Source organism: Gastrolobium bilobum, unplaced genomic scaffold (genome assembly GCF_033153095.1).
Source record: "Gastrolobium bilobum isolate Gb01-03AN ecotype WA unplaced genomic scaffold, APGP_CSIRO_Gbil_v1 utg6129, whole genome shotgun sequence".
In the NCBI taxonomy this organism is placed as follows: Eukaryota; Viridiplantae; Streptophyta; class Magnoliopsida; order Fabales; family Fabaceae; genus Gastrolobium; species Gastrolobium bilobum.
In genome coordinates, this window is record NW_026895895.1 from 931,679 (window position 1) to 948,038 (window position 16,360).

Genomic DNA, 16,360 nt, shown 5'->3' on the forward strand with positions numbered 1-16,360 from the left:
ATTGACTTCGAAGAAGAAGAACCGGGAGAAGAAGAAGAAATTGAAAGAGCTTGAAGAGAAAAATCATGAAAAGAGAAAGAAATTGAGAATTTAGGGTTTGGTTAAAAAAAATATTGGGCTAGCTATAGATTAACCTACCCTAGCTCAAAAGAAATGAGAGTTATTGAAGTTAGGATAAAAAATAACCTTATCATATATGGGCTGAAAAGAAATAGGACTTAAAATTGAAGTTAGAAGACTGACCTACGAGCTGGAGTTTATTTTGATAGCTGTAAATATATGGATAAGAAATAACAAATAAATACTAACAAATACAATATTTATTTTATTTTACACTTAAAAAGTACTTATAATTTTCTTTTGAAGTATTTCTATTAAATTATTTTCATTTTTTTATACAATGATCCCACTGAGATTCAAATTTCTTATCATTATACCAATTCTACTAACTTAACATTTTCAGGCCACTCATTGACCATATTATTTATTTATTTATTTGATTAAGGATATTAATATTTTAATTCATATTAAGAAAACGACACATGACGAATAAGAGGAAGGCAGCATTCACGACACCCACTTCTCCGTCCACATTCATTTCTTGTTCGGATTCCTCACGATTTCTCACTCAAAGTTCAAACTTCAAAGAACGATCACGAGTCCTCATGGTGCATGCCACTTCAACATGTCCGTTTCACCATAAAACTCAACAAAAGCTCCTGCCAATTTACAATCTCACCCTTTTCACTTCTCCCTTCTCCCTTATACACGTACATTCGCCAAGGGCATTATGGTAACGCCGTAATCTTAATTATTCAACTAAAGTACCTATAAATGCCACACTTTCGCACGTTATTTATGTGCAATAAGACGAGAATCCTTTCTCTTTTTTCCTCACTTCACTCGCGCCGCCTTGATGTCGCCGGTGACCGGAGCACGCCTCCCCCTCTTGCCGGAATCCAAGGAAGCTGCGAGGCCAGCAACCGTGTCCGGCGCCGTGTTCAATGTTGCCACGAGCATAATTGGCGCCGGGATTATGTCTCTCCCGGCGGCTATGAAGGTTCTGGGTGTGATTCCGGCGTTCGTGTTGATTCTGGTCATCGCTTTTCTAGCTGAAATATCAGTGGAGTTCCTCATGAGGTTTACGCGTTCCGGCGAGACGACGACGTATGCTGGTGTCATGAGAGAGTCGTTTGGACCCTTAGGAGCAGTGGCAGCGCAACTTTGTGTCGTAATTACTAATCTTGGGTGTTTAATTATGTACCTGATTATTATTGGTAATGATGCTTTTTTTCTTTCTTTACTGAATTTTTTCTTCAGCAGCTGCATAATTTTGGTTAGTTTTGCTAGATATTAAATTTTATTTTATTTTAAGAAATTATTTTTTTGCTATCTACCAAAAATTATCTGAATTTGGATCTTTCTGTTTTAAATGATTGTAAAGGAGATTGGATGATATTTCTAACCTTTAGTGTATAATTTGATGCACTGAACAGGGGATGTGCTTTCTGGAAATCAACCTGAAGGAGAAGTACACTTGGGTATTTTGCAACAGTGGTTTGGAATTCAATGGTGGAATTCACGTGAATTTGCTCTGCTCGTCACCTTAGTCTTCGTTATGCTTCCACTGGTCTTGTTCCGTCATGTAGGTCAGTGTGTCCACTGCATTTGAATTGGATTAATATGTGAGTTCAAATGTGACTAACATTCTGTTTTGTTTGCTGTTGGCAGAGTCCTTGAAGTTCAGTTCTGCAATATCAACTCTTCTCGCTGTGGCATTTGTTACAATATGTTCTGTATTGGCAATCGTTGCTCTTGTAGAAGGAAAAACACAAACCCCAAGATTGTTTCCTCGTTTGGACCACAACACCTCTTTCTTCGACCTATTTACTGCAGTTCCAGTGATAGTCACAGCCTACACATTTCATTTTAACGGTACTTACTTAGTAAGCTTGCATTAGTGGCTTAGAAGTTAGAAGATTTGTTTGCTGAAAATAATTGGTTTTGCTTGCAGTACATCCAATTGGGTTTGAGCTAGCCAAGCCATCGGACATGACAACTGCAGTTCGAATAGCATTAATACTTTGTGCGGTCATATACTTTTCAATAGGCCTATTTGGGTACCTCTTGTTTGGGGATTCAACTCAGTCTGATATTCTCATCAACTTTGACCAGAGTTCTGATTCTGCAGTTGGTTCCTTGCTCAATATTTTAGTCCGTTTGACCTATGCATTTCATGTTATGCTGGCGTTCCCTCTCCTGAACTTCTCTCTGAGAGCCAACGTAGATGAATTCTTCTTCCCCAAGAAGCCTCTGCTGGCCACAGACACCAAGAGATTTGTGATCCTCACTTTATTGCTGCTAGTCTTCAGCTACGTTGCTGCTATAGCAGTCCCAGATATTTGGTACATCTTTCAGTTTATGGGATCAACATCTGCAGTGTGCCTTGCCTTCGTCTTCCCTGGTTCTATTGTTCTAAGGTAAATTCCGCTGTCTTCCATTCAACAAGACAATTGCAAGATAAATAAACGAGGTTTTGTCTAATTTTTTTTTTCATTTTTCTAAAAATGACAGGGATTCTCACGGTATATCAACCCGAAGGGACAAAATTATAGCACTGGTTATGGTTATACTAGCTGTAGCAACAAGTGTGATTGCTATCTCCAACAACATATACAAGTTTTTCGGGTAGTAAGCAAGAAATTTGTATCCTTATTTTTTCTTTCCTTTTCCTTTTGTCCCATATGTAAAAATTTTGATTAGGGGGAGAGAGAGAGAAGTCTAGACACCTTTGATAGTTGAGGTTGAGGCGCTTGTGTTTCTAGGGTTGGTTGTTTTGGATGTCATTATTATTTGTTTGTTGTAAAATTCATTTATCTAGAACAGAACAGCTATCTAAAATATAAAATATGATGAAGCATGCATTTAATGATATGGATCCAAATTTCCCAATTGAAATACACTGTATCCAAGAGCAATCTGATTGATAGATGCCGGTTGTTAAACGTGCATTGGGACCCATTAATGAGATCAGGTCCTGTAACCCAACTCATGATCAGTCCTATTATATGTATTATTCATTGTATGTCTTCTTGTTAGGTCCATCAATTCTTTGAACATTTTATTCCCTTTCTTTTTCTCAGAGAAGGTTGTATAAAAAACACAACTTGATTCACAGTGGCCCTTGTTAGCCCACGGATCTTTCCCTGCTTATCTGTATGTACGTATCACAATCAAATAGTTATCCGTATGTATCAATTCACAACCAAAATATTAATAATGCGGAGAGCTGGTAGTATGGATAGCTATTGAAATTGAAATATTCCCACTTCCTACCTAAGTCGCGAATGATAGAATCGAATGATATCTTAGCTTACCAGTGTCACATGCACACCTCAGTTTACAAATTTCAAAACCGCATTTTATAATGTGAAAATGGCTAGTGTAATTTATTTTAGAAAACAAACAAAATTTAAGAGAGGTTAAGATATATGGGAAAAATTATGATGTCTTAAATATTAACATTTTTCACTACTTCTATACTCTCTCTTCTTTTTTTAGTTTTAAGGGCATAGCCCCAAAACCGAAACAAACTAACAAAAGCGCATATAGCGGTCTCTTCCTATATTGACTAGATCAGCTAAGAACAGAAAACTAAGACCTGCAGGTAGTAGGGCTAGCTCCTTGTATTCGTTCTCTTCGCTTGCTGAGAGGTGATTATTTGCAAATTGCAATCCAATCTGCACAATAATTCCCTTCTCTAAACGTATGTTTAATAATGCATTGATCAGCACAGTTTAGAAGGCTCCGAATGTGAGCCACAATGTGAATCTCTCCGAGTGCATTACTGGATTTGGTAAGCAAAGTGACATGCAACAGCGATAGAGTCACTTTCTATGATGATTCTTCAATATTTTTTTTTTTCTAGTTTCCTAAGGTATCCTCCAGTCTTTTCCATATACTCAAAAAACTCAGCTATCTATGTGAGCTTTGTTGATATTCTTCGATACTTTACTTGTTTGATCTTATCATTGGATACATCTAAAGTAATAACAATTGCGGTTTCAAAAAAGTCAAAGAAAGTAATCTAAAAGTTTTTTTGAATGGTGGAATAATCTTATATAGAGATTAGCTTCTGTGCAAAGCACACACTCTTATTTAAAACTTATATCAATTTCTTTAAATAATATTAATGTGACAAAAAAAATAGACATAAAAATATGCAAGTTTTCAATTATTTTCTGTTATAATTTCAAAATAAAAAAAAAAAAAGAGCTTTTGGCCTTAAGTGTGAATGGAATCATTATTCTTCAAAACTCTTACTTTTGTGTTGAGTTATTATACTGATCGGAAATAATTTCTTTTTTATTTTAAAAAATTCTAAATGACTATTTTACCATTTAAAATTGGGGTTTATTATTTCTCCAGCAATTTGAGACAAAATCATCTATCGTCATTCTAAAATTACTTCGCTTTGGGATTGTGAAAATTAATGAAATATATTTTAGAAATTTTATTTATTTCTTGCTATATGAATTTTATCAAAATATCCTTTATTAATTTCACATTCTTCAAAACAATGTAATTACTAATTTTGGGATTACTGAAGATAAATTTATCTAAAGTTGCTGAAGAAACAATAAACACTAAAAATCATCTTGGAAATATTGAGTTATTATAAATTTTATTTTAGTTTATGCAATAATAGCACTGACAGTGAGGTTTAAAACTATGGTCGAGTGCAAACTATTCATACCCATATTCTTAGCATCTTCAAGTGATGTTATACTTTCAATTTTTTTATTCTTACCACCTTTTACAATTAATTCTTGTTGTATTAAAATCAAATCAATTATAATAAAATAATATTGATTGAGAGTTATTGATTCACTTTTGATCTAATAATAATAAAAAAAAATTTAAAAAATTATAAAAAAAATTGTAAATATAACTTGCCTAGTAAAATTTTAGGTTTAAAATTTTTTATTTTCTCCATTCTTATTTTTAATTGTACAAACATAGAAAGAATTTTATTTTAATGTATCTATCTCATTCTATCTTCAATGGTACTTCATCATATAGACTGACGTCACTAAACACTAAATAGTAGCAGAAGGGGGGAAAAAATCAAGTGATTGAGATAAAATGTCATGAATATTTTCTTCTAAAATTAAGAGTGAAAATTTTCAACACGGAGTTTTCATGTTCATTTGTCAAGTTATATTTGTATCAACTCGTATTTGTGTCGTGTTTATGTAAACCAAAAAGTGACTCGAAAAGAATTGTGTCGTGTTTATATTTGTGTCAATTTGTTTAAATTAAATAATTAAATATTTATCTCACTTTTATTTATAAATTTAGGATTATTGCAGTAATTTATATTTGAAATTAACCGGCATAACAAACACAAGTCATTCTCTATAAAACTAGTTAATGTGATTTTGAAATGTATACAGCTTGACTAGGAGTTGTTGAAACCATTTGTTAAAAATTAATTAATTCCCATTTCCTTAGTACTTATGCGTAGGTTATTTCCATGGGCGGGGCCTTGAGGGTGAGGGCGAGGCTCATGCGTTGTATTGCAGTTTACTCCTTACTATGTTCTAAAATTCCATATCTTGAACACAGCAGCAAACAGAAAAGATACAGTGCGAGCAACTGGGAGCTTTGTCCCTCTCTCCAAAATGAATAATTAGTATATGAATTTTTTTGTTTTACTCAGATTTATTGTTTTTTAATTTTTAATTTTGGCCCTTACACTTTTTATAAAACAAAAATATTAAGTAGGAAACTTTTTAATGTACAAATAAAAATTGTTCAGAATTACTGAATTACGTGTAAACCTATATAGAATGGTAATAATGTGATCCTACATAAATATAGTTTATACCTTTATCCTTTTATTTTAAATTCACTCTAATTTAAAATAATTAAAACTAAGAGTCATCTTTTATTAATTACTAATTGAGAAATGTCATCATTTTAAATTTAGAATATACAAATTTAGGGTTTGAAAATTGCAAATAAGTCTTAGTTTCAATTCGGCCTAATCAAATTATATAAACCCGTAATTTAATGACAGATAATAAAAGATAAGCTAATTAAATTATTTTTACAAGTTATGATCTGAATTGAGAAAAACAAAATTATTTTAAAGTATTATATACATTAGAATTATTTTGGCTCCCTTTACATTTGTTTCCTAGATCTATTCCTGACTTAAGGTTTCGCTTGAAAGGTTTGCTTTTATAACATTTGAAAGAGCTTAGTACCCAAAAATAAAAATAAAATAAAAACATTTGAAAGAGCTTATAAAAAGAACTTAGCAAAGTATATGGTCTAGCCTGAAGTTATCACAGTGATTTCAACCTAAGAACCTGTTCCAAGATTTCCACCCATTTCCGCCAATTGAGTTAAACTTAAACATTAAGCAAAATCGCATAATGTTAGATTATTACAAACTATCTAATGATTGATGATATTTCTGATAGATATAGGCCTTGTCCAGGAGAGAAATCTCAGTCAAATGTAGTCATTTACAGTGAGTATTACAAGTAAAGCAACGATGAAAGCATAATCCACCCCTGCACTAATTTTAACTCTAAAGCTTTCCTTCCATTTGCTGAAGCTGCTCCTTGGGAATACATCAATTACCTGCACACATGATGTATTTTAACTTCGATGGTTTTGTTGTGTAAACAGCAGCCTTTTTTTTTTTTTTTTTCTTTGTCTGGAGAAAAATTGAAAAAATAGAGAAGCAATTCAAAATTTACAATCTCAATTATCTGCATGACTTTTAATTCAAATTAATTTAGAATGAAAACTTTGGGACAATAATACTAAAACCTAGTAGGTTACCTCAGCAATCATAGTGTGGCCTTTGTAAACTTTGCAGGACCTATCAGTGTAGCTCCCAACAAGTTGAAAGTTGCTGGTATCTTCCTTAATATTACTCTCCATGAACACATCAAGCCGGGGTTCCATGTCAAGAGGGTGGGATCGTTGAACACCAAAAATAAGATCCTTCTGCTCTGTGCTTCTGCCTTTGTGAACCATCCACCGATGGCGCAGTGTTAGCAGCTTAATCTTCAATATGTCTCACAGTCAATTACTTATTGTATCAAATGTGTATCTTTTGACTTGAAAGTTAATTGAAACCATTATTTGATAATGACATGAATATTATGTGTTCAGTCGTCCTGTTGAACCGTATAAGGATACCTCATGGGTATGCGCTCAGAGATATCTAAGAGATGGAGCTAAGATGGATCTAAGATGTGGTATGCGCTCAGCAATACTCTAATTACTGCGCATTATCAATAGACATGTACCTAAGATGTGGGTATGTCCAGTGTTGACAATAATAGTAAATAGGTCAAAAGTGTGTATCCCTTTGTCCTCTCTAGATTATATGGTTGTGATATCTCTATTCAATTTTGCTAGTACTAGGATTGTTAAGATATGGATACAGTCCATAACACTATGCATGTTCATTTATAAGAATGCTAGAAACATACATAGTTCAGAGAACATTTTACCTTCTCACGCATTGTGAGGATGAGGGTACCAACAGCATCACGCATGACCCTCTTCTTCTGAATGTTAAGGCTTGAGCCATCAACTTGAAGCAAGAGATTACCGTTAGCATCTAACACTTCGTATCGTTGGTTTAAGAAGAATCCATGGTATTTTTTCTTGACAGTCACTTCTGTTGGATGAGGGACACAGAAGCTATCCTCTACAACCCGGATCATGGTGAACCCATGTGCCAGTGCCAATGATAATTCAGGAGTGCTGGCCTCCATTAAAATGCATCAAGGATAATGGGAAATCAGAGTTTATAGAAAGAAGCTTTGTTTAGGACTTCCTGTTTGCAGTGCAGAAAACACTCTCATATATATAAGAAGATAAAATGGCTTTGTCACATTTGGTGGTAGTTGATCTCTTTGAATTACCAAGATAAACGCGGTTGCATAGTATGACAGGTTACCATATTCTTAATAATTAATTATTGATCACTTTGTTATTTATTACAGAACAATGAACATTACTTTATGTTGTTAATTTATTAGGAAGTCCCCTTACTCTTTTCTTATTTTGGCGGTTCAAAATGACTTTTCGTATTTCTTATTCAACTCTTTGACACTTCTTTTCTGTAATTTGTAATTCCCTCTTTTGTATCATGTAATATACTAACCTTATCCCTTTTGTTGTTTCCACTTCTTATTCAAGTTCACGAGTTCAAACTAAGCAAATTAATATTTTCAAAAGAATGAAAAAAAAAATAGAAAATAAACCTATTTGCTAATGGGATCCTGAACTTGAGTCGCACCCTCACTCGGAAAATTCCATCAATCTCAATATACAGATGAAAATAAAGTTTTCATAAATTTATGACATAATTCGATTGTAACATAAGATTTCTGACATTTATTTTTTAAATCTTGATTCAAACACAGATGTTGAAATTCGCTGAAAAGTTTTCTAGAAATTCTTTTTCTTCTTAGTTCAGACAGCCCAATATTGACCGAAGAATACAAATGAAATGGGGGGAAATTAAATGTACCAGTTGGTTCTTGTTACATAAATATAAAATAACATTTTTAATGTACTCACCCAACCAACAGTTTAAGTTTTTGTATTAAATTGAAAGTGCACTAGAGAAATAAAAAATCATTAATTGGTTAAATTGATTCTTTACCCTGCCTTTGTAAAAACAATCAATTGCCTGAGATATGGTTTTAAAATTTTGGAATTTGAGGTATGTGAATAAAACAATTTGAAGAACAAAGTCAACAAGCGATACTAACTAGGGGTGATAAATTTTAACATAACCCCGTGATATAATACGAACACAAGATAAAATTGTGTTCTGATCTATATCCGTTCTCAAACTCATACCTTGTTTGTGTTTAAAATCCATCCACAAACACAATACTGACAATGATAACATTCTTGTGGCAAGCGCAAAATCTTTGTATAAGTAAACTGCCGTGATAGACAAAGGATTAATACACGGCGAGATGCATTAACCTAAGGTATACCACGTCGGAAATTATTTGCAGCAAGCAATTTATGAGAGATGTAAAGGTAGTACAAGTCACCATCAATTGCAAAACGAACCATTATAGAAGCTCCCATCCTTTTAAAAAAGGGTCCTTGACACACAAAAGTACCAAACTGTTGCATCAAACTATCTCCTGAATTTTTTTTTTAACAATATTACAAGATTTGAGCAACGAAGTGCAAATGCGTGCTTTATAAGTTAAAAATTCTTGCAGTAAAAAAGCTGATAACCCATACAAGGAACTCCTATGCAATCATTGACACTGTCCCAGCAATTCCGTCTTTTTTTTCCCCATGAATTCCAAAGATTACTGTAATTTCCGTTGCAATTTTGTTCAGTGGATTTGGCTTGGGCTACGAAGACAATAACGGCCCAAAATGCGGGCACAATCCTGCTTTCGCATGAGGCCCACTTTGATCCAAATCACACCTGTTGGGCTCTCGGGTTATGATATGACCCGATTCCATAGAAATGATTGAAAAACGTAACATAGTGATAGTTCTATGGGATTGGATGGAGTTTTCACCCAAATGTGTTCCTCTGAACCGTGACATTCACTATTTTTGTGACTTCAACCAAATTACCTTACTTCGACGGCTCTCAAAAGCAATTCGTATAGAAGAGAAAAAAATCATTTTTTTTTTCTTTCACGCATAATGATATGCATAACAATTTCAATGTAACGATGCAGAAATAAGTTAACTATTACAAATATAAACATTTCCTTTCCGATAAAACAGCTAATAAAAAAGCATAAGATCCATTTTTTTCTTACAGCGACTTAAGATGTGTGAAAATTAAGCCAAACATACGACAAAAATAAAATCTTCATTTAGAAAATTTATCTTGATCTTTCATCATCACCTGTCTTCTTGCCACATCAACACCTCCTCAATTTTGGAGTGACTTAAGTTAGGGAACCACAAAGAAGAGGACTCTACTTCCTGTACAATGCATAATTGTATACCCATAAAATATGATCAAGAGTTTTGAATGCATAATGCCCCATTTAACATACAACATTATGGAAGGAAATGCATTAGTTAATTCCATTTGGAAAATGTAGTGTCCACTGTAATCATATTCCAAATGAGAGAAAACAAATCATATATAAACAAAGGGTTTTATAATTCTCATGTTGAATGAGAATTGAAATCTTATCTTGTAGAGACAAAAAACATGTGAGACCCATATGTTAGAAAAAATTTATATGTAGAATCCATGTCAGCACAAAAATCGAAAGGTGTGTAGGAAAATTTCAATTCTCATGTTGAATGAGAATTATAAAACCCATAAACAAATATGGCAGCAATGTCTGTAAAAGATATAGACCTTCGTGCCAGGAAAAAGCACGAGGTAAGACAATTCAGAAGACAGGACAAACTTATTGTCGGCAGCAATACATGATCCATATTTCTCCAAAAACAAAGTACGAAATCTCTGACAAATGTATTTGATATAATAATAAAGCAGTTTGAACTAACCTTCGTGTCTTGGCTGTTGGAACAATCAATCCTCTTTTCTCTAGGCTTTTATATCGATCCTTTATAAGGGTGCAACAACCCTGAATATGTAACAGCAAAAGTAGGAAAGTTTACTTGCATGTCTACAAAAACTGAGACTCCAAAATAATCAAAATTTCAGCAAGAGAAATTTAAAAGCCTACTTTTAGCTTGCGGATGGATCCAGTTATCTCTTCACTTAATAGAACTTGAACAGGAGCAGGCTCAAACCTGTTATGAGAATAGAATTGATAAATATTCTGATACAATACCAAGCTCAATTAAGAGAAGAAAAAACTGAAGTTGTATTAATAAAGCAGAATCCAACTCAGAATTCAGCAAATTCAGTACACAGCAATGGAATGATGAAGAAAATAATAAGGAAAATGGAAATAAAATGACAGAAAGTAAAGGTGTGACATATACTACGCCGGGACTAATTAGAGAGTGCCTAAATTCTCTCCCAAGCCCAAAATAGTCCCTAGTTCTAGCTCCCTTTCCTACCCCTATTTATACTAATTCTTTCCCTGCATTCCAGTGTGTTGCTTTGCTTCTCACATGTGACTCTACCTCCCTTCCCCTAACAGAATTGCCTTCCAATCGTATTCTCTTATAACTGCCTTGCTGACTCAGCTTGATCATGATTATCATGGAATCTATATTCCCTTCTAGAATACACCTTTAGAGTTGGTTTTAGGGGTGGTATCCTACCATTTTCATTTATCAAGATTCATAACTCTGGAATTTTATACATAGGTTACTAGTCTCAAGTAACAGAAGCTACATGAAAACCCAACTGGTAAATTTTTTCCGTAGAAATGATAAAATAACAATTTACTAATACATTAAAGTACATCCCCCAACCCCCGTAAGAGTGATAACTGATAAGGGAAGCAAGTTAAGATATATACAAAAGACTGCTTACTTGTGCTTTCCTAAGCGTGGCGGGCGTGCCTTTAACATTTCTTGTTTAGCAACATGTCGCCTGAGATGTCTTCTTTTCTTTTCCTCGTCTTCTTTCTCAATTTCCTGAATAATTTCTGGTATGCTGTATCCAAAAAAACAACAGATGCTTAAGTATCATCTTTTATTGTAATTGGACAGAAAGAAAGTGGTCATATTACCTATCAATTTCTTTTGACAATTCCTCTAACTTCTTTGTTTCCGCTTCTTTTTTCAGTTGTTCTTTGCGTTTAGCTCTCTTATTCAACTCAACTCTAGTCACTTTCTTCGTTCTAATAGGCCTGTCCCAATTATTCAGATAATATAAATACACCAGACGTTAAGAGATTACTCTGTTTCGAAAATAATAAGCTACACACTCATTAATAAAAAATATACCGTGTGTAGATGCAAAAGGAATTTATGCAAAAAAACATGAAATTAAACAATTAATTAAAAAAAAAAAAAAAGAACATCAGCAATGTGTTATCCGTAACACAAATATTTTACGCATCTAAGATGTTTAATTATGATGGGCGTAAAAGTGACCGAGTTAGTTAATTAGTTAGGGAAATTCTTCTAGAAGATTCTTAGAGGATGGGAAAAAAGAGAGGAGGGGGGGCTTGTGGAGTGGGGGTATGCATGTATTCTGTTATTGGGAATTGGGAGGCCATTGAGGCAAGGTGTCTCAGTAGGTGGGTGCAACAGGGGAGAGGGAACCTGTTAGTCTTTGTACGGTCATTTTCTGTTAGAGTCTTATGTTTTCAGTGTAGCCATTGACGTTCCATGAATGAAATACTGATAATTGTTTGTCTGTGAAATCTCTATTGGAGTTATGCAAGTCGTTTTTTTGTCCGACTGAGAATAGGCTCCATCAAATTAAAATCACCAGGAGAAACTATTAATTAAATGTTAAATAGGACAATAATACTAAGAATTTGATAAATAATTATAAAGCGATCAACATGCATTAGAATGTCTAAATTCAAAGTAAAAGCATAAGCAGAAGAGAAAAAGAAAACAATAGAACAATGTATTAATTGACTTGATGGGTAATCTATAGTTTAGAAATAATAATAATAATAATAATAAATAATAATAATTTGGGGTTAAATATCATAAAATTAACAAATAATATTTAAACAAATGCAGGCTAGTTAAACTTATGATTGCTTACTTTTTCTCTGCTACAGCATCCTCATTTTCACCCTCATTTTCAAGCTTACTTTCATCATCGTCACTCCCATCATCCACATCAAGAAAATACATCTGCCAAAAAAGACGGTTGTTTAAAAAACTGAGACAGAGACTCAAGCCATATAAATTCGCCAATCCAAAGCTTTATAAATGTGACAAATTTAATGTAGTACAGTAATTATATAAATAAAGAGAATGAGACTCACATCTTCTTCAGCAATAGCTTCTCCAGGAACAGTTAATGGCACTGGTTCAGGGCCCAGTTCATTTTTGTAAATTTTTTGCATTTCAGCCGCAACAGCAGAAGCTAATGTATCCTGGTTTAACAATTAAGTTTTTAAAATTCTTCATCAAGATTCATGAGGAGACGAAAATCGAAAATAGCATAAAAACACATCATTTCTCACTCAAGAAACTACCTGATGACTTTCAAATGAGGGATTGAATGAGCATCCTGGAGGATCAACCTCTACCGCTGGAATAAGAGAAGGCTTTGATACCTATTAAGCAGGCAGCCACCATATTATCAACTGAAACACTGAAAGTGCAGCAAAGATAAAACAAAATAACAAATCCACTAATTAGAATTTAATCTACGAAGTGTACCTTATTGACCTTCTTGTTGTCCTCATCTGCACAATAATATCAAAGACTTCTATGGTTAACATCCCATAATTACAACAAAAAAGAAAGCCAATACTTAAAATCAATAACCATACAAGGTACCTTTATCACCCCATAGATCAAACATGTCAGAAGCTAACATCGAATCATCCTGATATAGGTCATGACAGACAAGAACTGTTATTAGAACAAATTTTAAATAAGGTTTGGGATGGAAAAATTTTGTCCAAAAATATGACTGCAGCTGAGCATGTAATTCAAATATGGTAACTCTACTACTACTTCAGTCTTGCTGCATTAATGGAAAACTTACTGACCTCATGACCATCTTGATTGGACTCTTTCACTTTAGAGATAACTTTCCGTTTTTTAGAGCACTTCTTCAAAGTAGAAGATGGCACTGGCATAACAAACTGATTTTTCTGTAGCAGGCTATCACAACGGAGCACTTTTTCCCTGTGCTTTTCAATCTTCTTCTTCACCGCAAGATCTAGCCAAGTCAAATTAGATAAGTTCAATCACATCATCCAATTAGGCATATACAAATATATTCAACAATCAACAAGAATGCCAACTCATTCTAGCAGAATCTTGTGTGTGTGTGTGTGTGGGTGGGTGGGGTGTGTGTGTGTGTGTGTGTGGGGGGGGGGGGATTCTAGCTATACAATATTTTCCATACCAAAAAATCAAGCAGAAACACAAAGTCCGGGATTATAATTATAATTGCCCATTTACCACTCTTTACATAAAAGAGTGGTCTTGGCATCTTGGGACAACTTAATCACTCCTCTGAACTTTACGTCAGTCAACAATGATAGTTCACTAATCAAGCAGATGGTGTGTTACTTGAAAAACTACTCTAGGTTCAATTGTATTCTAGCACATGAAAAAGAAATATAATTGTGGACTGAGAAAAATGTATAGACACAAAATAAAAATCGCTACGGTGCTTAAACTGGGAATAAAATCCCCAACGGATAAACTAGTTGGTCCAGTTGAAACATACTACTTTATTGGAAACATACCGTCAACATCTGAATAATGTTCTTCATTCATTTAAGCCATCGTATCAATGAAATAGAACGGGGGATTATAGTTTTGAGTAAAATATTTCTTTAATTTTTTACGAAAACTATACTTTTCTATCGATTTTGATTTCCAATTTCATATGCGTTTTCTCTCTTCACCAATTATATTATAATTAGCCATTTACCACATATCAAAATTTCTACCAATTAACCCCCCCCCCCCCCCCCCCCCCCCCCAAAAAAAAAAAAAACAAAAAAAGAGACTAAAAGTTTTACCCAGCGGCGAACTCTGGTTTTATTACACTCAAAATTGGAATTCCAAAGCCAAGCGCAACCATTCAAAACTATAACTTTATTGGGGCAATTCATCGAACAACATGAGTAGGACATCACAAAGTTAATTCCAATTACCCCACAAACGTAAAACCAAAATCGGATCTAAATAATTACCAAGGTGTAATTCATGGCAAAATTTACACATCACTACCCACCCCAAAAGAAAAAATTACTAAAAAAACGGATATTACCTTTGGACTTGTCTTCATAAAAGAGGGAATCGCTGGAAAGAGCATTGAGAGAGCCACCGGAGAGAGCGTCCTTTGTTGATTTCTCAAAGAAATCTTCGATGTCTTGGGTGCTGATGTTAGCCCTCCATGCCTTCTTACCCTTCCTTGACCCTTTCGCTTTCTTCCCCATTCTGTAATAGATATGCTTCGGTTCAAGTGTTTCTCAATTCGATTTCACAAACAAGGGTTTTAGCAACAACCTAAGTACGTAACCATCACTGTTGGCGGCATAACAGAACAGGGTTTATGTTATGTAAGTAAATGGGCCTCACAAGCCCAGCCCAAAATTATGGCCTGACCCAATTTCATGTTTAATTCGCTTCCTATAAGCCTGTGTGGAAAAGCAAATAATTTTGAATTGGATCCCCTTAGTTGAACCGATGCCCCTTCAAGTTGAAACGTAGATAGGGACAATTATGAAATCAACAAACAGACACAAACAGTTGAAAAAAACCTTATGACGTGTCTCTCTTGAAAAGACCTAATCAGCAGAACAGCATAAGAGTGTTTTTGGCTCTCTGCCATTCTGCGGGTTTTTGATTGTTTGGTGTGGTGGATTTTGCTGGGTTGTGTGACTTGTGAAGAAGAAGCTAGAAGTAGGGACAAAGGACACCTCATAATACGATGTATATACTTTTCTAGTTAAAAAGACTTTTTTTTTTTTTTGGTAAGCTGTTAAAAAGACTTTTCTAATAATGTATGTTGCTACCAAATGGTGGTAGTTCAGTTCGCGCATGGGAGCTGAGCAGGTGGGGTGAGGGCATGTGTTCGAATCTCTCCAGGTTTAAAGCCTTAATGCTGGACCCGCCCCGAATCGGACTAATCACGAAACGATGAACCGATGGAATATTTCAAAAAAAAAAATTATGTATGTTGCTTTAAGGGTTTAATATTTTTATTTTTCTCTATAAATTTCACTTTTGTGTGAATATGGTATAGAAATCTACGTAGCAAAAATAAACATATTTTTCCCTGATCAATATCATCTCTATAATTTTATTGTTATTAATTGTTTTGGTCTAGCGACCGCGAAATAATTTGGTTCATGTTGAATACGAATTTTGATACTGAAATTTAATATATAAATGTTGTTTGAAGAAATCATTGTACAGTTTGCGCCAATACCCCGAAATTGGTTTGCTGAACTCAGCACAGTCCTTCCCTCTAATGGTTTCACTCAAAGAAAGGAGGATTATACTTTGTTCAATTTACGAAAAAAAATGTTGCTGTCGATCTACTTATTTATGTAGACGATATTATATTTGCAAGAAACAGTGCTAAATTCTTGTTTTAATAACTTGGGAGCTCTAAAGTATTTTCTGGGGATCGAGATTGCTCGCAATTTCACTGACATTTTGTTGACGAACTCGGCAAGTGTACCGGTCGTACAAGTAATAAAGTGATAAGAAAGTTGTCGATCCTACGAGGACTGAT

At 34.2% G+C, this 16,360-nt stretch overlaps 3 protein-coding genes across 3 annotated transcripts; 1 reads left to right on the forward strand and 2 right to left on the reverse strand.

Moving 5' to 3' along the window:
* Positions 1-877: 877 nt before the first annotated feature.
* LOC133296677 (amino acid transporter AVT6C-like) lies at positions 878-3,021 on the forward strand. Its single transcript, XM_061495722.1, has 5 exons — positions 878-1,277; positions 1,497-1,649; positions 1,732-1,935; positions 2,015-2,480; positions 2,575-3,021. The coding sequence occupies exons 1-5, from the start codon at positions 917-919 to the stop codon at positions 2,690-2,692; spliced, it is 1,302 nt and encodes a 433-aa protein (XP_061351706.1). The 5' UTR covers positions 878-916; the 3' UTR covers positions 2,693-3,021.
* Positions 3,022-6,522: 3,501 nt separating this feature from the next.
* Positions 6,523-7,754, reverse strand: LOC133296642 (protein LURP-one-related 14-like). Its single transcript, XM_061495668.1, has 3 exons — positions 7,539-7,754; positions 6,859-7,080; positions 6,523-6,654 (listed from the first exon to the last, which is right to left on the reverse strand). The coding sequence occupies exons 1-3, from the start codon at positions 7,752-7,754 to the stop codon at positions 6,523-6,525; spliced, it is 570 nt and encodes a 189-aa protein (XP_061351652.1).
* Positions 7,755-9,742: 1,988 nt separating this feature from the next.
* Positions 9,743-15,117, reverse strand: LOC133296678 (ribosome biogenesis protein NOP53-like). Its single transcript, XM_061495724.1, has 12 exons — positions 14,888-15,117; positions 13,650-13,822; positions 13,435-13,483; positions 13,315-13,340; positions 13,128-13,208; positions 12,915-13,025; positions 12,689-12,780; positions 11,694-11,813; positions 11,495-11,617; positions 10,734-10,800; positions 10,552-10,631; positions 9,743-10,011 (listed from the first exon to the last, which is right to left on the reverse strand). The coding sequence occupies exons 1-12, from the start codon at positions 15,054-15,056 to the stop codon at positions 10,005-10,007; spliced, it is 1,098 nt and encodes a 365-aa protein (XP_061351708.1). The 5' UTR covers positions 15,057-15,117; the 3' UTR covers positions 9,743-10,004.
* Between the last annotated feature and the right edge of the window lie 1,243 nt (positions 15,118-16,360).